Consider the following 23,467-nt stretch of genomic DNA (forward strand, 5'->3'; position numbering starts at 1 on the left):
GGTTCTGAAGAAAATACAACAAAAACGGTGATTGCGCCAACACACACCACTCCATAAAGAGGTAGATTACGCTTCATATCAATAAACGAGGACCAAAAATAGTTCGGGTTTCCAGCAACTATTTCCGTTAACTCATTTGTCACGTGAACTTGGATCAGTTGATAATAAGGAATGGAATGGATTAGTCCAGAACGGAGCCAAAAACCAGCTACGGAGGAATAATTTCTGTTAGAACTGTCTTAGACTCGGCAGAGTCTGGGCTAATTATGTATCACCACACGAGCCTAGATGGGTGTTTGACCTGACCTAGCCTTGACTACTTTCGCGATATTTCAAACGTGTACTTTAGTTTTCGTGGTCTGCTGGCTTTTTTTACATCTCTGGAAGATGTATGACAGAGCGGCTCGAAATTTCACATTCCAGCTAAAAACTGGAACTTCTTCTAATGTTGGACCCGGATCGTATGACCCGATAATTTCTAAATGTCATGAATACTATATTGGTTATGCACCATTCAACTCGTTGGCAGAGTGCAAACGTGAACTAACTTCAACAGATGCTGTGGCTTATCCAGCACCTTGGGATTACAAACCGGAACAAAGCCAGTGTGATATTAAGGTAAGCTTTCCCGAAACGTCATCTGTTACACTTACCTAACTTCAGAAGCGTGCTAACACACCTAAATACCCTCCTCGATTACGCCTGGGAGATTGAAATTTTAATTTCCGCACAAAAACCAGAAGAAGCGAGTGGGGTTATTTCTTAGGTTAGCGTTTTCCATGAGTATTGTCGTGGTCTGGATACTGTGAAAGTTACTTTACCAGGAGTGTTCGGCAAAGAATTATAAATAAACGCTACACTGAGAAAAAAATAATAGGAAGGGTGAAATGAAACAGACTCACCAAAAATTGTTATTTTTAAAACAGTTCGTCGTTGGCCTAGGTCAGTGAATAAACAGTGATCCAATTATGAGTGTCCAGGTATCTTCTTTTGAACAGTATCCACATACAGTAAAATCCGAAGATAGATGAAGATCTTTTGATACCAGAGTTATTACATGAAACACGCGAATGACTGCTGTAAGTGCGAACAAAATGATAAAGAAAGTCGAAGCACGTGACCATGTTTGTCTTTGTGTATACTTATAGAAAATGCACGTTTTTATAGTTTATGCCTATTTAACTGTAGAAGTACGTTATGTTTTAGTGGAAACAAAATAAAGGTATAAAACGCCACAGTTGATGGAGTTTCTCAGGCTGCGCATGCCTAGGAGTGACACCTAAAACCAACATCACCAGTCAGTACAGTGTAGACAAGCAGAACCACAAGCTAGAAGCAAGCGTGCAGACGGAAATGAGGCTACAGGACCGGAAATATGGTCAAACATTCTATGCAAATATGGCGTTAATGCGGACCAACACATAGCTGAAATTGATGAACGCTTCGAAAGCAAGAATTACAGAGGGAAACTAAGCAGTCAGTGGACCAGCATAACTGTGGGGAAATGCGCCATCCAACAGTCTCGTGAACTGGACCTTTTTAATATATTTAGGACCCTGATGCTGTGTAAAATCGTGCTACCGAAGTGAACCATTTGAAGTAGATTAACTAACAAGAGGCAACAACAAAAATAGGCTCATCAGTGCGGAACTAGACCTTATCGTGATGTGACGGTTTGTGCAGCTTCTTGGGTCATTGAGCTACACTCGAAGGTATCTGAGTGACACTCTCAGGGCTCCTGAAATGAAGCTGACCAATGGATAGAAAGCGGAATAACACTGTTCCCTTGCCCTCCAGAATGGGGAGTTAGAGCGTGAGATGGTTGTATTCCTTAAAATTTGCACGACTTCTATATTCACCGCCAGCTTCCGTTTCCTGTCTTCAGGTTTTTGAGCCAAAGGCGCCGACTAATGGCTTTCATTATTCCCCTACAAAATTTAGGGTACTCAGTACACCGACTTATGAGTTGTTCAATCGAACATAAGTTCACGTTACACTGATATCTGCCTTTCTTCATCAGCCGGGTCATCTCATATTCTGCACACTGAAAAATGTATAAAAAACAGACTGCCATTATCTCCCTCATTATTCGGTGAGAATTATCTTCCTGAACAACTAGCCCATTCCTTTCCTTACAAGAGGAGTTTGGTCCTGGTTACAGGTAGCACATGTAGGGCATCCAATTTGATTGAGGGTGCAGTTTGGTGTCACTGTTTGCTTGGTGAGTTTACTACTGTGCACGTCAACGCATGAAAAAACTCACAGGTCAATAATTGTAATAGTGTGCCGGATATGACTTCGAAGACTGCTTGCAGAGCCAGCTAAAATATGGGATAGAACCTTTTCCTATTTGGAGTGAATGAGCAACATGTTTAATCGTGGATAATGTTTTAAGCAACCCAGATGTTTCTGTAGCGTGCACTTCTGGACATTTGCAGTTCAACTAATGTCAGTAAACTATTTTCTCATGGAACGATGCTAATGATATGCTCACAAGGAAGTAATGTGGACAATGGGAATAAACAGTGCGTCCTACTGTTGGGATGGATCCTTGAGGGCCACTCCAAATATTTGTAAAAGAAAGGTTTTACTAGTACTTTCCGTTTCTCTTAAAATCTCAGCACCACTTAAAGGTTCAACAGCTGGAGATTGCTAGTTGTTCATCAGCGTTATGGACTAGTTATTTGTCCATGCAGACTTAAAATAAGTCCGAACTCAAAAATTAACAAGAAAAAAGTCTCACTTGCGGTTTCCTATGTGCCTTTCTGTTTATCTTCATCTGGAACTGCTGTCAGTGTATGCATCAAACTGACCAATACTAAAGTGCCACAGTTGCAGTGTCAAAAGTCAAAAAGGATGCAGCCCCTACAGTATTTAGAGACACTGGACTAACCAACCTTAAATCACTGGAAGGATTGCTTGGCTGGATTTTAGTAAGCACTTGGGAACGTTCCAAAATGCAAAAAATATAACACTTCAAAATGTTCTATCTAAAACCTAGAAGGATGACAATTATGCCAAGACAGCTTACGTAATACCTTTTATGAAGCAAACAGGAAAAAAAGATTTGAGTGTAGAAACCATTTGCTAAACAGGTTATTGTAGATAGGATAACTATGAATCAGCTTCGGTCTGGCAAACTAACCACTCCTAGAAACTGGTCCACTTTCACAGAAACCTGGCCACAAACAATGCTATGAAAGTTCAACAGAGGTTACAATACTTACGGTGTTCACTGTATCTTGCACCTTGATTCATCCCTAAGGAATACAAGAAAGAGCCACGCATCCTTAGTGCTTACAATGTGAGGATTAGCAAGTACAGAGATAAGCCATCCTTCAAAGTTGTTCTGAGAGAGTTAGGAACTGGTATTTTTGGATGCCGATTTAAATATGTGGGATACAGATGCTCTTTGGTTATTAAGTGCTTAATCATTGTCTAATGTATCGTGCAGTTACACCCAGATGTAACCGAGATCTCTAAAATGTCATTGGACCAAGGCGCTCAAGATACTTAGAACAATTATCCAAGGCAGAGGTGACAACGGCAGGGTAGAGGTATGCTCCTTCCCGTTTATTACGTACTAAGGCGGTATGACGGTACAGTCAGTGTCATAAACCGTGGACGACCGGGTGGTCGGAAGTATGCGCATGAGGATTGCCGTAATTTTTATGGCACCGGATGCTAAAATTTTAAAGTGTCACCGCTACAATCCACTCGTTACGTGCTAGCAACTTTGATAAACTCAACATCGGCCGGTGGGCACTGGCGGGTGGATATTACTTAGCACGCAAGGTGAAAACCTATTTTTGGGGCAATATGTATTCACAACAAATAGAATCAGAAAACGACCGAATAAACCTTGATCCACTCTATTCTAAGGGGAGCCTGTCGATGACCCCAGAAAAACATCTCAGAAGGAGTGATCATTTTTAGGCACAGACCAACCTCCGAAAACAAGTGAGTGAAAACCAAACAACTCCAACTGTTAAGCTTAAAACAGGAAAAGAGTGTGACAAACTGAAAGCTTTCTCAAGAGAACAAAATTGTGGCGTAGACATGAAAATTTGAGAAAGAAACAAAAAATATGAACAATACACTCCAAGGAGGCGTTCAGAAGCGCCAATCATATTAAAACGTAGAACAAAATTCAAGCGACATCTGTGAAAGTTATATACGGGGGAGAACTTAGCGTATTAAAAGATACACAAACATTATGCTTTTTGAAGCAACTAGTCATCCAAAGGAAAATATTTAAGCAAAATCGCAGAACAAAACCAAAATAAGTTCAGAATGTGCCCCCTTTGACAATAATTGAAGACTCATTCGGATGGACACTGCCTGTACTTACCGACGAGAAGCCAACTGCCTTGATGGTTTGCTAGCCAATATCATCAAGGACTTACCGATCATTACCAACAAATTGTCAGTAGAGGCTACCACTGAGTAAAAGGCCAACAGCTATGAAAGTACTTTCGCTGAACCAGGGACATCTATTAGTGCTACAACACTCTACATCTTTACACAGGATGCCAATTTTGGCACTGTGCAGTCTGACATTTAGGGATAGCAATATACCTACGTTTTGGGAAGAAGTAGTATTCAAAGCGTTCATAATACAATCCATTCTAATACTAATCCATTCTAAAACAATCCTTCTAACCAGTTAGACTGACCCCTGCCATAAGAATACTCATAGCAAAATTGGTAGAGAAATAGGTCTTGATGCACTTTTAAGAGTTCAGTTTTGCAGCTGCACAGCAACACAAATTAACATTGGGACGCTAGTACGCTACGAGCATAATACCAAGCAGAACACATTGAAGAGGGCGTAAGTAGTCTGTCTTGTCTTCAGACCTACACAAGATCGCCAGAAGTGCCAAATTACAAATCGAGTATATCAGTGACTTGGTTTAAAAATCATTACGTTTTTTGGTTGTGGTAGCAACCCGCTTTTGAACTTCCTTAACAGCAAGAGTAACGTTTGCATATTCTGGATACGAAACATTGGTTACACAACCAAATTTCAGGCATAAATAAGCCAAATTTAGCTTTTTTGCAGAAAACTTGAAATTGTTTGGCACATCTGTACTGCGCATCACGTACATAATCTGTTTGATGTTGTCACCAAGTGTCACTACCTAGCCATTTGAAAAAACCTTGACTACTTGCTGACAGCAAGTTGAAGTGATTCTTTAGAGATGTGTGTTAATTATCCCGTCATTGTTGCAAAGCGAATTCAAGCAAAAATGCCATGCAGTTATACTATCGCCACCATTTTTACTAAATATAAATTTTGTACAGGTTTTAAAGGGGCTTTAGCTGCCAAAGAGTAATCTCGATAATAATTTGCAAATAAACGTCACACATCAAAATGAATGGAAAGTGTCAGCAATGTGAAAATACACTGACTAAATTGTTTTATTACTAAAGATTTAAAGAATTAAGGCGATAAACTGCAATTAAATGCGTTGTATATGGTCAAATGATTAAGTGTTGGGAGGCCATGAGTTTGAGTCTCCCTAGAATGTTTTGGTGTAAGTGCACTGCTAGTGATTTTTGCTGAAGATGAAACAGCAATGTGGCGCTTCTGGTCTTCTCAACATAGACAGGAATCATCTCCAATCATCTACGCTCGCTGGTAATGAATTCTGCATTTCGCTACCAGCTCACTAGTTGACTGCATTTGGCCTATACCTTCCTCATGGTTACGGAAAGATGGCTTCCAACGAAAACCGATCCACTGGTATTTTAAACAGGCAGTGATGTCAAAAAACCCACGAAGAGTCTTGGTTTGTTCGTCGTAGGTTAGTTAATTGTTTAAAATTTATTCGCAGTCTGTCGATATCACTGATATAATTTTTCAGCTAGATTCAAGTAGTGTCTTGTTGTCTGATTGGACTACCTGCCAATTGAAGTCACGTGTCGTCTACCGAAAAACTCTTAATAAACAGCACCTTTGGCTGAATTTACAGTTTTGGCAAAGACAGCCACCCTTACGAGGAAATACTCCGCCGGGTGTAGAAGTTGTTCAGATTCACCGTTTCCACAACAGAGCACCTTCTTATCACGTAAGAGTTATCAAGTCTGCAAGTAAGTAACAGTGTAAAAAATATTTCGCCAATTAAAATCATGGGGTTTTTCTTGAAGTACAGGGACATTTAGGTTAGGTTTAAGATGATTTATTCAGGTATTTTGATACTGCTTGGAAAGCTAACCATACCAGCTGGAGGATAAGGCTAAACACAATTGAGAGAGCAAGAGTTCTTCATGTTCCCTAATAGCGAGCTTTTGTTTACTGACTCTGGGCAACAGTTTTCTCTCTGTTTATCCGACGTAGTGTTTTTTACTACTCACGCATTGAATTTCCTGGAAAACATTCGTTTAATCCATTGTGTTGGGTTTCCCCTTTGTTTTCGATAGTACTCTTTTCTCAGCGTGCCTGAAAGTGACACAATTAGCCGTAGTGGTATAGTTTCTATGTGTGTTCCAGAATTTTATAGAGTCATAGATTATTGGATTGTTTGGCTCACATTCACTAATATTCCTTGGTTTTAAACTTTCTGAGGTGTTTCACTCGCGTTAGGCTCCTGCTGATTTTGTCAGCTAAGTTTTTGGATTGTTCATCCTACAGACGGCAGCACGTGATTAAGTCGGACCTCTATGACCTCTAGCTTGACCAGGTGCTTCAAACTCAACTGCAAATGCCATAAACTACAGAGATTAGCACCAAATTTAGGGTTCGTCGTCGAGATTACAGTGCAAAAACTGGTAGGGATCGCATAGCCAGACAATAATCCTAGAGTTTGGACACGTTATGTAGACGATACTTTCGTCGTAATCTAAAAGACTGAGCTATAACCAATAATCCAGTTGATTAACAGCGTCTTTGATGATATGAATGTCATGATGGAAGAGGAAAACAACAAAAAGCTTGCAGTTTTAGATGTCTTCGTCACAAGGCTGCGAAATGGACAAATGGAAACGAAAGCTTACAGAAAGACTGAGTATATAAATCAAATTCTGAGGTAACACAGCAACCTTCCGAACTGTCACAAACGGAGCTGCATTTGGACGCTTTTCAGGCAAATTGAAACACAGTGAAACATAGTGGAATCCCAGGCAAAAGAAGAGAGACGTTTATGCAAAGTCTTTCAAAGCGGTCACTCATGGGAGTTCATCTGGAATTTCTAATAAAATTCAACTCAGCTAGCTCGACGGCCCAAAGCACAAGCAAAATATTACACTGCAGAACACCAGAAGCGTAATGGGAATGGCGCAAGAATACTACGACAGCGTGGCATAATAATAGGCCTACAAACATGCTGTAAAGAGCGCCATCGAAAACAATGAGGGACCCTAATACGATGAGATAGATTACCGTTATCTACAAAACGCAACGCGTGTATTGTGGAAAACACTACGTGGGATAAACAGGGAGGAATCCGTCGACCAGAGTCAATGAACACAAGCTCGCTACTAGGAAATACGCATAACTCTCGCCCGCTCGTGTACATGAAGGATGGGAGAGACAAGAAGCCGACTGGAAGAACCTCAGCATACTAAAACAAGCAAGAACAATTAAAAAACGCAAAACCACGGAGGCTTGGTATCCCACGGGTGAAGCAATAAATAAACATGTTGAGATTGACCTTGTCCGTAAACCTCTGAGGACAGAGGAAATCTAGAGCCATCAAAACCTCAAAGCGAAAAAGAAGAGTCAAAGAAGAAACCAACAGAACCAATGCAAAGAGGCGGTTGGGTTATAAGGGTAAAGTAATTCGATCAAAATTTGATGAAAACAACCAAATCTGATCACCAAAGAAGCCCAAAAATAACGACAGCCCAACTGAGAGAGGACATACAAACTAATCAACCTGGCTCGTGAATATAACTACAAGCTGGGAAGGGACCAATCAGGATGAAAGCAGCAAACTACTGAAAAAGGGAATTGCGCCATCAACCAATCAAACGACCGAAAGGTGGACACGACGCATACAGATCGCGGACGGATCAACCAGAAGTTAAGATAATAGATGACAACTTCCCGATGCAGTGTAGCAACCGAACTCAAGAAGTGCAAACCACAACGCAACAGAGAACATGATCGAACCAGTCAAACTCCATGCGCGTTAATTATGAATGGCCAGTTAAGTTATAGGTCAAAGCTTCTGTTTGCCGTCTGTATAAGCACATGTACGAAGAGGGAATGTTCCAATCCATTAGTGCACTGAGTGCTACCTCGGATGGTGAGAAACCTCTGCAAGCGAACTGTCAAACTGGCGAACAGATCAACAGCCGCCTAATCAATTACTCGAGGCACCAATATTCCGACACAATAACAACAGATTTTTCATTCTTACCTGACACTAATAGCTGTTCAGATTTAAGTGTGGAAAACTGGTCGTCGTTCTTATGTAATGTAGAAATTTTCAGTCAATGTGCTTTCAAGCATTTAGGTTGAGGATGCTGAACACTCCAAAGGCAAATGAAGTTTACGACCACAAAAGTGGAGCTTTGTTACTGTGACAAAGCTGACCTGGATGCTCAAGGTGTCATTGTGCTAAGCCAAATTGTAATGATGAGTTCCTCTTCAACAAGGTTAGTCTCTCCTCCTTTGAGCGGGTTCGTTAACCTCCTAGTTGGTTATTTAACATAACGCATCAACCAAATGAATAAAATGTTTCGACAGCTTCCTATGATAATATATCTTTAGCAATAGAATTAGCCACTTATCTTTGGGACGCTGCATTATTTCGTATAGCTGATTCATTGTAGACTGGAAGATTATATTCACTTCTGTGTCGGCTCAAACTGAGCACTTCTAAAAATACCAGTATTATAATTAGTGATGTCAAGGTGGCTTTAATTGCCATAAAGTTGAACTTTCTGAGGACCATAGACAGCGTCTAACAGACTGAATCAACTTTACCCAAACGTGGGTAGTAAACATTACTGCGTACCGCATGAAGGGATGGGAGCTGCTCTGCCCCTTTATTGGAATCTAAAAAGCAGTGAAATGACTGAAACTGCCACCATTTTACTCATATTACCTCATTAGCGACGGTGAAGATTATGGTAATTTAAAATTTTTCCCTATACATAAGGGTGGTTCTTCAGTCAGAAACCGGGACGTTCGCTTTCCTCCACTAAAACCTTTTGGTCCAGGGCCGAACGCTTATAATATCACCTCCAAATGGGGATCAAAGTATCCTGGACCCTGCGGACTGGCGATTCCAGACACAATGCTGCAAACACCGGAAGAGATAGAAGCAGTGGAAAGAGCACAAGCCTTGGTGAGTTCATGGCTTTCCTAGCTGACTTTTTCCGCCGATTTTTTGCTGGTTTGAAATAGAATCCTGGTTGGTCACTGAGAATCAGTGTTCACATCATAATCCGCTTTGTTATAGAAAATCGAATACAAGCTCCTAGACTTGACGGTGAAATAAGTCATACCAGGTTTCCTTGCAGGCAGTGTTGGACTTAGGAAATAGGTCTCTCTTTCAGTCTTCTTTCCTCTTAGTACTGGGATGCAGATGCTGTGTAGTGAAGAAAGCGCAAAAATAAATCAAGATGGAAAAAAGGTTGGAAAGTTGAAACGTATAGACTTTTGTTAGCACAAATATCCAGTTATTCACTGACTGGCTGTCTTTCGAAATGTCATTTATTGCCCACTTTGAGTTTGGTTACTCTTGTCTGTAAAATGGCACAGTGTTTTTCATTATATTCGTCGATTTTTTCCTGGACTACCCTGAGTCAGAAATCGCGCTTTTCAGTTTCACGATGTCATATTTGGACGGCCGCTCCTGGTGTATGTTTTGCTCTCATGGAAGTGATCTTTTAACACAAATATGAGTTATTATCAGCACCCAGTTTGCCTTGATGTTGCTGTTCTCAATTAGACGAAAATGAAATTTTTACTCGTGTGCAAAAGTTACTTGTTTATTTTGAATCTGACCTGTAACTGAATTCGTCTTGCAAGAATGCATTTTAAAGTTTATGTGTTGACCGATGATACCACTTACCAATCATTTGTGATTGGTAGAAACTATTTATTGAATTGGGGGGAGTTGTAGGAGCTCCATAATAAAATCACAAAGCTACTTATGATTGCTTCATATTATGTTAACTGAATCACCTCTTATCCGCCGGCTGGTGAATAAATAAAATAAAATGTCTACACATACAATGATGATAGTAAGCTTCAATGTGCCTCCTTTGGAACGAAAAGCGATAGTTGTTCATTTGCTTTTCACTTACCAGTGAAGATGGATATTGAGCTGTCAGTCGTGAGTAGAAAATGTTACTGAGCTAGCGCGGTGAGACGATAACAGACGATAACAGTCCTATTTAGTATCAGGCGCATTTCGTGCTAAAATGAGTACTCATACAGCATTCGTTAGTGCATACTATTGCCGCACTTGGGTGGCATTCTCTGGCAAAGCTCTCCTCAGCAAAGTCCGAGTCTCCTGATAATGATAGTGTCTAACTTACATATTTTTTGGACATTGTTGAAAGAGAAATTTGCACCAGAATACGAAACTTACCACATGCCTACAAGTTGACGTGTCTAGAATGCGATTATCTGATGAATTTGAGTAGCTAAATACTGCTTACCAGGATTTGAGGGTTTCAGGTCCTATGAAACTGTTTCGTGTAATCATGCTCTGACACATCCAGGTGTCTGAGCACGAATAACCTTTCAACCCTTTACTCATTTTTCACAAGTGCAATCGAATCAATGTCATCCGATTCAGGGACGTTCCAAGCATACCATCTGGAAGTAATGCTAATGGTTATCAGGAAGGCCCCGACGGGCGGCTACAACCACGCACGGGAATTTATAGGGAAAATATTCACGGAAAGTCGTTTTCTGATCCAACACCTGCTGCCAATTGTCTACGATATCATGGCTGTGGCTGGTCAAAGTCCGTAAGTAATCGTTTTATCTGTCATTTTTTTTTACTGTTTTGGCCGATTTCACCGGCCGAATCCCAATTCAGCCGGCGAACTCGGCCAAATCACTGAAGTGAGTATAGTTAGGTCAACCGGAAGGTCGACCAGCATTAACTTACACCAGGCGTCATACGTATTCGCCACACACTTCGTTCTTCTGAAGTAATACAAGTGGAAATAGCACTTTGTAATCGACGTAATCACACCCCTTTCTGAAGTTCGTGGTTCCGCCCAAACTCTGGCCAAATCATCAAGAATCTGACTGAATTTAGGCTGACATTCGCACTCTCACTATTGGTGTGTTTGTTGCGTAACCATGAGGCAATTTTATTCTTCATCTTTGCTCATTACACCATAGTATAGGAAGTCACATATCCTGATTTAACATATGACCGCATGGTATCACTGTAGGCGTGAAGTGAGACGAAGAATTAACTTGACTACTGAAAACTATTAGTGCCGAAACTAGTAACACTGGATTTTCCTCGGAATGCCAACGTCATGTGAAAATACTGGCAACGGAATGATGCCATAGATGAAAAAGTGACAACCGTGTTCTGATTCATATTGCGACGTTAGTCTTTCTGTCGAGTTGAAGTGCTTTTTACCTTTCCTTGCGCAGACGCAAGGAGTCTAACTAGTGCGTTGCTGCACATCTCCAACAATGATTTCATTTTGGCTTACAGGAAGCAACAATTCCTACCCAAAAATCTGCCAAATATGTTCCGTTGCATCTGACTACCTAAACGACAGTAGCGCATAGGTCTTGTTAAAATGTACTGGGAAGATTCATAAGAGTAACTGACATTTTGTGGTTAGCTGCGTAGTGAATAACGTATAATGGGTAGTATCGATTTGGATGTTGGAACATCTTTTTTGTTAAGAACCTCATTCTAGTACCAGTGTTTTGAAGAGCATTTGCTAATTTGAACTTCCTGTTCGCCTCAGAGGACCTACAGATTTACTGGTCACTCCTCAATTTGTATCGTTTTAGACAAGCCAGAGACCACCATTGTTTAAACCCACACATGATGTCGGACCAGCTCAGTATGAACCTTATCCAGATTTCTGGGAAAAACTAATCAAACAGGCTCGTGAGCGCGACGCAGTTAATCTTCAAAATCCATTGAAGGTACCTCGGTTCGTCGAAAAAGTCATGCGTGAGGTCAAGCGATTGGTGAGTCGCACAAACAAAGTGGTCATCAATGTTTATAGGTGAAACGTCACAGATGACTGTCATTACCGAGTAAAGATTTGACCACATTCTTCTTGTGCAGACACATACGGAATGTGAAGTTAGATGAACTAAAATGCACCCTGATGAAAGTGGGGTGTTCAGGATATAATGTATTAGTTTTCTAGTGTCAGCCCATGTGTTGTTAACCTATGAACAACTAATTTGCATTTATAATGTACTACTCATAAGGTTGCTGAAAATCCATCGACAACCCACGACCGGTTTCGCCCTTCTTGGGGCTCATCAGGTAGGCGCAGTCCCCGGGTTTCCGTCAACCTTATGTTCTACTTGAAACCGGTCGTTGGCTGTCGATGGATTTTCAGCAACCTTATGAGTAGTACATTACAAATATGCGTGTATCGCGATATTCCAAATATCGTAGCGACTGAAGCATGAGGCGGCCTGGTGCAGCACATTCAGTTGCCTGAGAACATCACAAACGAGAGATTCAGCTGGATTCCAGGTGAGTCTCTCGAAAGAACCAAATTAGTTTGCGGATGAGTGTATATTCGCTAATTTGCATTTAGTTTGGCTGCAAATCTTTGTGGGTGTGTTTGTCAACTCAATTTAGACAAACTACGTTTACCAGTTAATTATTTGAACTCAGGTGTTCATTTTTATTGCTGTGTAGGCAAGTGTCCAGCATGGAGTGTCCATTTACGTTATAACTGTACTTAATTTATCCTGCAAGGAGTTTAATCCATTCTCAGCCCAAGGATCCACAGGTTCTCACAGTCGCGCAAGGATCGATTACGAATTTACCAACTGTTAAGCAGAATGACATTGCTGCACGATCTCTTAACATCTGCTGAGGATCCCCAAGCATCTGATCCTCAACGTAGTTGAACTATATATCTGGTTAGCTAACATCAGCGAATTCAGAGCACAAGTTAGGAAAACGGATGCCTGGTAGATTAACACGCGCTTCATCTTGGCACTGCAGCTTACAACCATTCAGTGTTGTCCTACAAATCTCAGCTCATCGCCTTATATGGAAAGCATTCTTTTCCATGCTGAATTCAGAACGAGGCATGCGATTTGACGGGTGGTTATAAAGTGTTTTAAGAGGCGTCCTATTGCTACTGGAACAACACACACCACCTGACTGAAAAAGATACATCAGAAGAGTTTCAGGGCACGTAACTGGTGGTCTTGCTCACAAGTTCTCTATAGCCAGTCTAATGAAGTGTTCTGAAGCCTCCCCTGATGCTTCCTTCGTCTTCCTCCTACAAATCTTTATCTCAGAAGAGCATGATTATAGACAAAAAATGAGAATCATAGGGTGTGGGACGATGTAACGTAGTATAGTAAAAGTGAGGGAAACGTTCAATTTGGGAGCATGCCGTTAGATCGGGCGAAATGACCTCCAAGGTACGTGAGAATGTTTGGCTTGGAAGCACACATGTAAAGGCCAGCAGCTGAAAAACAGTGCGCATCGCTCAGTAAGCGTTGGCATCGTCCAGACTTATGCATCAAGCAAGCGATGCCAGTCATATAGGGTAGGGTGTGAAAGTCACTGGCAATTAAGAACACACTTATGGCACACAAACATCGTAAGTCAGTAGAGAACCAAAGGAGCTGGGCAAACACAATTCACCGACTATGATCGTAGTAAGCTTCAGTCTAACAACAACTTTGGTGGATTGAGGAAAGCAGATACCTTGGTATGAAATTATCATCGATTCGTGGACCAAAAAAGTAAAGTTACGAACGATGGCAGATGACACCGATATGGTTGCTAGAGGACATTTGTCAGCACATTAATCCTGCTTCTTCTCATTCCACGTAATTACTCTGCACATATCCAACGCTATGCTGACGTCTAGTACCGCTGCTCAGCGTTCGCAAGTAGAGATTAGGTTGACTTTGAATAAAGGTGTCGAAATAGGTCCTCTCGACTGCTCGCGGACCAAGGAGACGTTTTCCGCTTTCTTTTACAGTCCTAATGTAACAAACATATCGAGTATCATACGTGGTGCTGCAGAATGTGCACCAAACTCCACAACTGATCACTGTTTTATGACAATATCATCTACTCACCATAAACAGGCTGGGCTTCTCTAACTCTCGTCCTCAGAAGGTCGAACCCAGCACTGGGTAGAGAGCACCTCCTTTTCCATAAGCGTCATCTGCTGTATCGGGATGGTTGAATTCTGGCTTGATGTACCGAGTCCCTCATGTTATTTAACAGAGTGGATGTAGCTGATTGAAAATTTTTTGTAGACTAGACTAGGCTTTTGAGATTAATACTGTAAACTTGGCTGAGCACAAGCAAATTTGTTGATAGGTAGTCATTTGTGACCTCCATTCGATGATGCTGCTTAAGCTCAGTATGAATCAAACTTTCGAGCAGGTTCAGCAACTACTCTCGTTAGTTGCAGACCCCCTCCCCTCTGAAAATAACGAGAATACCCAAATATGTCACGGCGTCTTTTGGATTTTACTGAAACCGCGGTTGTCCGGTGTTTTCGTTCCTACAAATAACCATCGCTTTCGTCTTCAGCTCTTCCCAACTGAACATTATCTGCTTCAGGATTCTCTTTATGGTGAGCCTGACTTTCTACACTCACACAGTAGTCAGTAAATGCATAACCATCGACCAAGTTGTCATGGAACTGCCAGTCCAGTTGTGACATCGACAAGGACCTCATTCATGGCTGTGATGAACAACATTGAAAAGAGTAGATCTCCCTGTCTCACTCTGTGGCGATGAACTTCCGAAAACTACTACAGTGTTCTCATAGGAATTTACGACGTGTCAACCTGGGGCGGAAAGGTGCCCCAAACGCCTTGGCACATCAGACCGTTTGTTATGCGAAACTGAATTCAAGGATCTCGAGATGCCAACAAACACCAAACTGACGTTGGATGTAGTTGCTGAGGTGCGGTGTAGTCAGATATCATCCAAAGATCGTCTCGATGTAGAATTGCGGACTGAAGGGAAGACACTTACAATCTACGGTTCTGCAGGTTAGCGACCATTTGATGAAATTACAGAACAGGAATGGACAATATGAAAATTGGTCCCAGTTGACCAGGTAAAGCCTGATTTAAGACATGAACTAGAGTCACCAGGGCACGAAACAAACACGGCAGACAAATTTAAAGTAATAATGGAAAGTGGAAATACGCAGTAAGAGCATTGGCCGTGAACTGGCGAAGCATTCCGTGTGTGGCGTTGACTGACTAGCGGACGTACCGCCCATCCATCGTCATCACCGTCATCAGCTGCAAAAACTGCATACGTACACTAGTTTCATTTACTGATGGATTGGAGAGATGGGCTAGATAGCTCCGCATTAGAGGCGGTAGTTAATATCGTCGATGCGTTATTACAGGGATGTCAGTGAACGTTTCATTGGATGGTACGGCGAAATTCGTCCACTGCAACTAGCAAGATAGAACTGCAATCAGGTAGCAGCATTGCGCAACTCGGCAGGCTATCCACGTATTTTGGGTCCAATAGCTTGTGTGTCTGGTAGTGTTTGACGTCCGAAGGTAGGTCGCAACTTCCTTTGTATGGTCTCTTCCAAGATCCATAGAGCACAGCACACGCTGCACAATTCCGCGTTTGGCGGTATGAGGTCATGATGGTGGCGTAGTTGCCTTGGCGGACCTCCTTTCTGTTAGCCAGGCACACGATTAGCTTGCGGGTGAAGGCGCCGAGGGACAGTTTTCCACTTTTGTGGGAATATCTCGGGTACGTATAGGTCCAGGAGCAATAGGGCCTGCTCGGAAGTAACAAGTACGTTAAAAGTTAACAGGATGGTCAGTCTCGTTTGGAGTCGTTGAGCTCAGCGCACTCAGCTTGATATCCAAGTTACCGATTGGTGACCATGAAGAGGTAGTTCAGTGCGCCAGCTTAGCACTTGTTTACTAGCTACTTACTTACCATTTATTACTAACTGCCTCGTTTACTTATTAGCTTATTTTGCTTTATTTCTCAAAGCAAAGGGATCAGTATTTTCTTTCTGCACTTTCTTTGAATCAGTTAGAGAGTGCAGAATGCTGACCAACGCTGGTGTCAGTTGCTCAACAGCAGTGACTAAACATAGTATTCCAAGAAATGTATCAATTCGCTTCCAGTGTTTGCCCTTACTTTGCGGTAATTACTATTAGTGAAAAGGGACGGGCTGTACCATCCGTAGTGTGGAATCACTTCAATCTATAACCACACAGTTGTGTTCTATTTTTGGTGTAAACGAGGTTTCTGGTGTGGGTTACATAATGCACTAAAGACGATTCAACCTTGCCCAGCTTTGCATCTTATCTACGTTTCCTGTACTGGGTGGGTAGCCGACACCTGTAGCCGACAGTTAACTTCCACTTTTTGCCTTCGGTGTTACTGACTTTTTCTTGATGCCAGGTTACTGAGGTTGCCGGTACAAAATCCCGCCGTGTCTAACCGGATTGGCGGGTTATAGGAAAAACCAGGCCCTGGGGAGAATCCTTCCAAAAATGTCAACTTTTTTCCAGGCCCCAGATTAGTGGTTCACTAACCTTTTCTCTGTAATCAAAAGAATTCCATTTCATTGTTTCTCTACCATTTTGATAATCTCTCGTCCCATTTGATGCCGTACCATGTCTTACTGTCTAGCGATATGTGCTTCCTTGGTCAACCCAGCAATGAAATTAACATCAAATATATTTTACTTTTTTTTCTGAAGATTCCCCTCAAGCCAGTTTGAAATCATGATTAACGTTATAGGGTTCACCAGCAAGGCTTGATTTCACATACCTTTCGTCGGTGAGAACTTCGCTGTGGCAGAAAATTTCACATAGTCTAATCAGCTCGTGATCGGAGAACCCGATGATTCGGAAGATTAGTAACTTCAGTAACACGTAGACTACGTATACTGTTTATCTGACAAGCAGATTAAAAGTAGCACTAATTTACAGATTACTATGCAACGCATTTTTATTTCATTCCCTCGCCCTTAGGATTTTCCGGCGCCAAATGCTTACGAGCTTCCCGATGTAATCAAGGCGAATACGGCGCAGCGATCTTTCAGAGGCGTTCCTCTGCACGGTGCTCCTTTTAATGTGGAAGCTGAGGTCAGTGGCTTTCATTCTGTGGCTTATGAGCCGTTACATTTGGGTGGCAGCGGTGATCGACGCGCCATCTTAGATGTATTGTTTCTAGTCAAGCTGCGTGCATTATCCAAAGTTTGAATTTTTGGGTCAAAACGACCAGTTCTTAAGAGTCTGTTTCTCATGTTCACCTGTTCAGATATAAGACTTCAGCTGCTTCCAGCGTGTGCTAGTTCAGTAGTGGCACACTCTAACCGCGCACTTCAGATATACATAGCTCAAAGCCCAGTCGGGCCAAGGATGCATTGCTGATGAACTTTAATGATGTGGAAACTCGAATTCAATGCTTTCCTCCCTTGGCATGGACGCACCCACAACTGAACGATCCAGTACAGCCCCGTTTGGTCCTGTCTCGTGGGTCGGGTGTTTTATATAAAATCATACTGTCTGATGCCGAAACGAAATTCAAAAAAGAGGTCGAGCGAGACACATGCGGGCCGGGAGGAAATCACAAGCATGCACATCCATGCGGACGCAAGCACTGAATCACATGCTCAGTCCATAACCCTGACGGGCCAATCAGACTGCAGTGTTACCGATCGCGTTACCGGCGCAGCCGGATGGATTACCTCGTTCAGACATGCTGACGCAGGTGCATGCGGTTGTTTGCCAACCTGCACTGTCACGCCACGACGCCTCCAAACACGTGATAGCAACCTGAAGGAACACCCGTTGGTGCGAAGTGTGCGAAGTTCGAACATTACAGTGGCATCTGCGAGAGTCTCACCAGAATACCCCGTTTAGGATATTTTTCATGACAATATGCTGCAGTCGGTACACTTCTCGAGATATCGACGTGAACTTTCTCGACTGATCACACACTCATAGGGCTTCGGCTGAGGTGTGTCATTAACGAGAGATTCAACTGGTTTTGCTTTAAGACCGATGCAGTATACAAATTACAGTAATTCTGCCAATAAGTTGTTTCAGATGTGGCTCAGTTTTGCAGCTGAACTTCAGCACCAATACTTAAGCGGTCTGTACAGGTTTTTGATGAACGGTGTGTAAAATTGTGGGTTCTTAGGCTTCGGAAACTGACTAACCGTCCACTCGATACGCCTATAAGTACAATATGGCGACTGGACTTGTTGGCGTCAGTGGCTTCCAGTAATCCAGCTACCTGAGTGTAAACGTTCTAACTGAAAACACAAGAGCGGATTCAATATTCTGCCGTTTGTAACAGCTGCAAATTTTGAATAGGAACAAAAATACGAAAACATACGGATAGCCACGTGACTTGTGCTTGCTTTTGGAAAAAGTATTTTAGTGAAATGCCAGGTATATATTTTGTCGGACAGTAGAGCTGAATTCAATGACCCGACTGACTAATACGAACTGACATGTTTGATCAAATCAATTAAATATGGATGCGATACCTCAAATGTTTTTGTCATTGTGCTTCTAATATTTTTTAACAGAGGTTTGATAATCCACCAGACGACACTCCAGGACCAGATACTTACAGTATTCAGCAGAAGTGGGGTGCTACTCCATCTAAAGCACCATTCAATAGCACTGCGATTCGGTTTAAGACGAAATTCGAAGGCTCACCAGGTCAGTTACCACAAGGATCAGCACGTTCATTTTTATTTTTTCTCTTATCCACATATATTATATTTGCTTATACAGTTGTTTCCCCTTGAAATATTCTCGTTATTCATGCGTAAAGCAAAGGGAATAACTTTTACCATTGAAAGCCTTTTCACACCATTTGTGAAGTTACCTCTTTATAGCCATGGGGAATGAAAGTCTCATACACATTTTTGAATTGGGACAATATTGGTATCTTTGGGCGAAAGACCCAGTGTAGACTTCTCGAGTTCAAGAGGCAGAACAGGTTTCGAGTTTACTTTTCTTGATAAAAAAACCACTTCGCCATCATTTCATGGTGAGTGTGGGTAAACAAGTTTCTGTCAAGTTTCTGCAAATCAAGTTAATTAATAGACACAGGCTGCTTATCACGTATGCTATATAAAATTTGACTCCATTAAATGATGCTGCAAGTCAAAATGCCGAAATTTTACGGCTCTTATTGGTGTGCCAATACAGAGGTTTTCTTGAAGGGAAATTCCGTAATATACAACAGTCCCCTGGAAGGAGAAATTCAGCAAAACTCAACATTTTTACCCCATCTCACACATCTTCTAAAGCATCCCTTGGTTACTGATAGTTTAGCTCTCCCTGATGTTTTCGGGCTATCAATGCTGGTCACATCTTGTGTACGCAATTCGATAGGAATTTACCAAATTGCTTCTAAAACTGAGCAAGTAAAAGATGCAGGGAAACAGGAGAACAAATTGGAACGTGTTAATAGCTTGTACATACTGAGTGACAGTTCGTTGCGCCTCCATTGTTGTACTCCCGGTCGGCATCACATGGACAACAAAGCCCCATTCCGTTTTACTCGAGGGATAATTCTATTCTCTTTTCGGTGCCTCATTAAGTGAGTAGGGTGAATGTGACGCTTTCTTACAATCTAGTGGTTATAAATAGGTTTTATCACTCAGTCCCAGTAACCTATGGATTTGGGAGCGTTTAGCCACCACAATACCGATTCGCTGGGTGTGTCACATGCGTTTACTTTCCGCTTCATTTTTTTGAATGTGCAGTCCTCGCCATCGCATATAATGCGTCCTTTTAAAAGGTCCTCGGGTGACCGGTAAGCGGCATATATAAACTGGACTATTCAACAGCTTTTACAAACCTTCTCCAGTAAAGGTCGATCTCACTCACAGTCTCACAAACCCAGCAAAGTAAATATCTTCTGAGAACTCAAGGGTTCTTGATAACGGGGGGCATCCCAAGAGATCACCTTACCATCGGTCACCCTGAGTGCCGAGTGCTCTTCTTCATTCTGTTGATATTTTTCCGTCGATTAACAGCTCCAAAAGATGACAGAAACTTATATTCACTAAATCCAGTAGCTTCAATACAAATGTGAGGGGACAACAGTCGAAAATCTCCGACTAAGCTTCACTTTTTGTTGATCCTCGCGGACTAGTTCTGTACTGATTCGCGCTAAATTATTCGATGGTTGACTAGATCAACTTTAGTAAAGCTCTGTGATGTAACTAATCAGTGAGAAAAGAAGCGCTACACATGAGAGTCAAGGACTGTTTCTGTCTAGTTTAATTTAGCCAGCGTAGGTAGAGAGAGAGAATGGCCTCAGTCCAGTACAACTGAAATAAAAGCTTTTCGTATAAAACTTCCGTTCAGTGATTCCGTGTTTGATAGCCCATTGAAAAGTGGTTGTATTCATTTCTGGTGTAATGCTTTGGTCCTGATACACAAGGAAGCCTACCATCTGTCAACCTGAAGGGCAACGCGTAGCATTTTGGTGGGCACTTTTTTATTGCCATTTGAATGTAGGGTAAGTCGGAAAAACATCTAAAGAGTTCGACTTAGAAATACAAAAGCGTGCTTCCCGCCAGTCTGCTCCTGGAAGTTGGAGGTTAGCTTACTGCGATGCTGCATGTTATCTATCTGAATAAATGCGGAGTCAGAAATTCCGGATTGCTTTCGGATTGCCAGTTAGTCAACTCGAGTCAATCTAGTAATGCACCGTGGTGGTCGCTAGAGCAATCTTCATTTGAAAATCGACACTATCCTTTGTCATCCAGTGTTTTTTGCCAATGCAGGACTCATCTTCCCACAGGCGTTCATAGCTGGCGCTGGACATGCATGCTTATAATCCACAACTTCTGGTTCTCTCATTGGTTTCTTGAAACAAGTGACTTAGTGAATGTTAACCAGTTTTTGTTCACTTTGCGTGCAGTCTGGTTGGCGTCCCTTCAGATGGGGACGTCTGTATGAGTATATATATTTTCTACAAACATGATTGGCATTCAAACATTATAACCCCTGCCTAACGTTCCCAGCGCAACTATTATGGTAGTCCAACAAAGCAGTCGAAAAAACACTCAGAGCATCCTCCGGTCAGTTGACTTTTGATCAGTGAGACAAACTTTAAGTGACAAACGAGTGCCGGAGTATGTTTTGAGCATTGAGAAATACTCAATTTAGGACTGTTCAGTGAGACAGCCTTTGTGAAACAAATTTGAAACGAACGGAGGAAAAACAGATATATGACACTGGTTTTTGATGACCATTTATTTAAATTCCTCCTTAGATATGTTGTGTGAAAGCAACTATTACACTGAACATTTAATATTGATTTACACATTTTGTGTTTAATTGCCGATAATAATTCAATGCAAAAGGTTTGCCTTAAAGGTTACTACATCGGGAGTTTGTGTTTAATGGCGACGTCAAAAAGCCTTGCCGCTTGAAACCGTGAGACAGTTTTTTACTGCACTTTCTTATAGTTTATTTCCTCCTCAGATCACAAGTGAGCTTGGGGTCCATTAAGCGCGTTCCTCAGACTTTTCTGATCTTGGCTAAAAATTTGCATTCCAACTGTCCCATAACTAACCTACTGAATTCAAAGCACATGGTTACTGAGTTATGTATACTTGCGTGACCTATTCAGAAGAGAAGAACAAATAAGCCAAACATTCTCGCGGACTCAATGCGACTGACCCAAAGAGTATTTTATGAAGATACTATGTGTCTTTTTACCCAAGGTAGATTTCTGATCATCCTCTTAGTAAACACAGGTATATCCTTTTGTAGAAAGTCGAAGGTGTCGAACACGACGTAACCAGAGTTGGTGTGATGATAGGGCTAATAAAACCTATGTGGCTATAGAAGATTCCAGAAATCTCCACTAAGCAGAACAAAAGTATTCATTGTTTTATAACTGAAATCGTGAACTAGTGTAACTTTAAGATCTACCAACGATTTTTCGATCCAACAAAACGCTGCTTCACTTTCCTAGCTCCAAACAGCTATGAGCCATCAAACAGCTTCATCGACGAAATGAAAAGACGTAACGGCCAGAAATTACTGCTGAAACAGAGCGTACCTTTTGGAAGTACAGCCAGACGAATTACAACTGTCCTACCTGAACAGCTTGGGGGCTCTAAATTAACGCCGAAAGAGACTGAAGGTGTCCCAAATGCCGCGCAGAATCAAGATGCATTCGATCGAGAACCTAAAAGAGATTGGGCTAAAGTTCCGAATCTCGGTGTTGGGTCAAGGGTCTACAATCTTGTTCAGTCTGTAAGTCACTGTGGTTGCTTCTTAAAAATTTTCTGATGAACAATGAGCAGCTCTGAAAACTACGTACCCTCAAATGTGCTTTTGTGTAGTTATCCGCTGAATTGCATATCGAAATGATTATCTGTTACTTCTGTGGTAGCCCACTCACACATTTTCTCGACCAAACAAAGCCCCCTAAGATGCTCTTCAAATACCATATTCATTTTATAGCTTAGCATAGAGTTTCTGTGCAGTATCTAGTCAACCCACTGGGAAAATTGATTCTAAAAAGTAAAGTTTGCAGTTACATCTATGCTTGTTTTACTTTATGTTACCATTCCGGCTGTTCCTGCATACTAACCGACAGAATGGCATTCTTCCTAACATAAATGCTACAGACCAGAGTATGGGGCCGTGAAAAAAATATGCCTTATTCAGGTTAAGCCAGCATTTTTAACCTAAATGCAATTTACGAGGAACTTCTCTTACGCCGTGTTGGTGGGGATACTCGAAAGTCGATGTGCCTAGTAGGCCAGAAATAGAAGCGTTAAGCGAAAAACACAGATGTCAGCGGACCCCATAATGCTTTTGTAAAAACGTCGCAATAATTATCTGTTTGGATAATCACATATAAAATGAGGGTTCAGATTCTCAACCAATGACGCCATCTCCTAGAGAATTTTACCATAAACTGACAAAAGCACGATACAACAACGACCGCGGCCCGGAGAAAATGGGGTTAAAGGGCTCAACTATATAACCCTGTGTCGCATTGTGTCAGCTGTTCATTTGCACCCTTAAGATCATGTAATACTGGCTATCACTGGCTACTTTAAAGGACTTGTTAAGTACTCGTTTGTATACAGGGTAGGAAGATCCATAGCAGACATGTTAGTGTATTTCCAGAACGCATTGTTTCAGGGTCTTCCTCATGGACCTTAAGAGTGTTTCAATTAGAACGATCTAGAACTCCCACTGCACGAAAATTTCCTGTGAAAACATCAAAATATCCATTTCGTCTGTCGTATAAGAATAGTTTGAGTTGCAAGATATGGCGTCACAGCTAAACTCACCCAAAAGCTC

The 23,467-nt window shown here is 41.8% G+C and overlaps 1 protein-coding gene across 1 annotated transcript in view; it reads left to right on the forward strand.

Annotated features, from left to right (window-relative positions):
* Positions 1-364: 364 nt before the first annotated feature.
* Positions 365-23,467, forward strand: part of T265_07755 (hypothetical protein) — a gene marked incomplete at both ends in the record, with an annotated part of 34,261 nt that continues 11,158 nt past the window's right edge. Inside the window, 7 exons of the mRNA XM_009173360.1 lie at positions 365-618; positions 9,108-9,296; positions 10,729-10,932; positions 11,951-12,133; positions 17,135-17,248; positions 18,703-18,838; positions 22,122-22,405. Coding sequence (XP_009171624.1) covers positions 388-618; positions 9,108-9,296; positions 10,729-10,932; positions 11,951-12,133; positions 17,135-17,248; positions 18,703-18,838; positions 22,122-22,405 — 1,341 coding nt within the window. The remainder of the gene's footprint in view (positions 619-9,107; positions 9,297-10,728; positions 10,933-11,950; positions 12,134-17,134; positions 17,249-18,702; positions 18,839-22,121; positions 22,406-23,467) is intronic.

This window comes from Opisthorchis viverrini (genome assembly GCF_000715545.1).
Source record: "Opisthorchis viverrini unplaced genomic scaffold opera_v5_183, whole genome shotgun sequence".
Taxonomy (NCBI): domain Eukaryota; kingdom Metazoa; phylum Platyhelminthes; class Trematoda; order Opisthorchiida; family Opisthorchiidae; genus Opisthorchis; species Opisthorchis viverrini.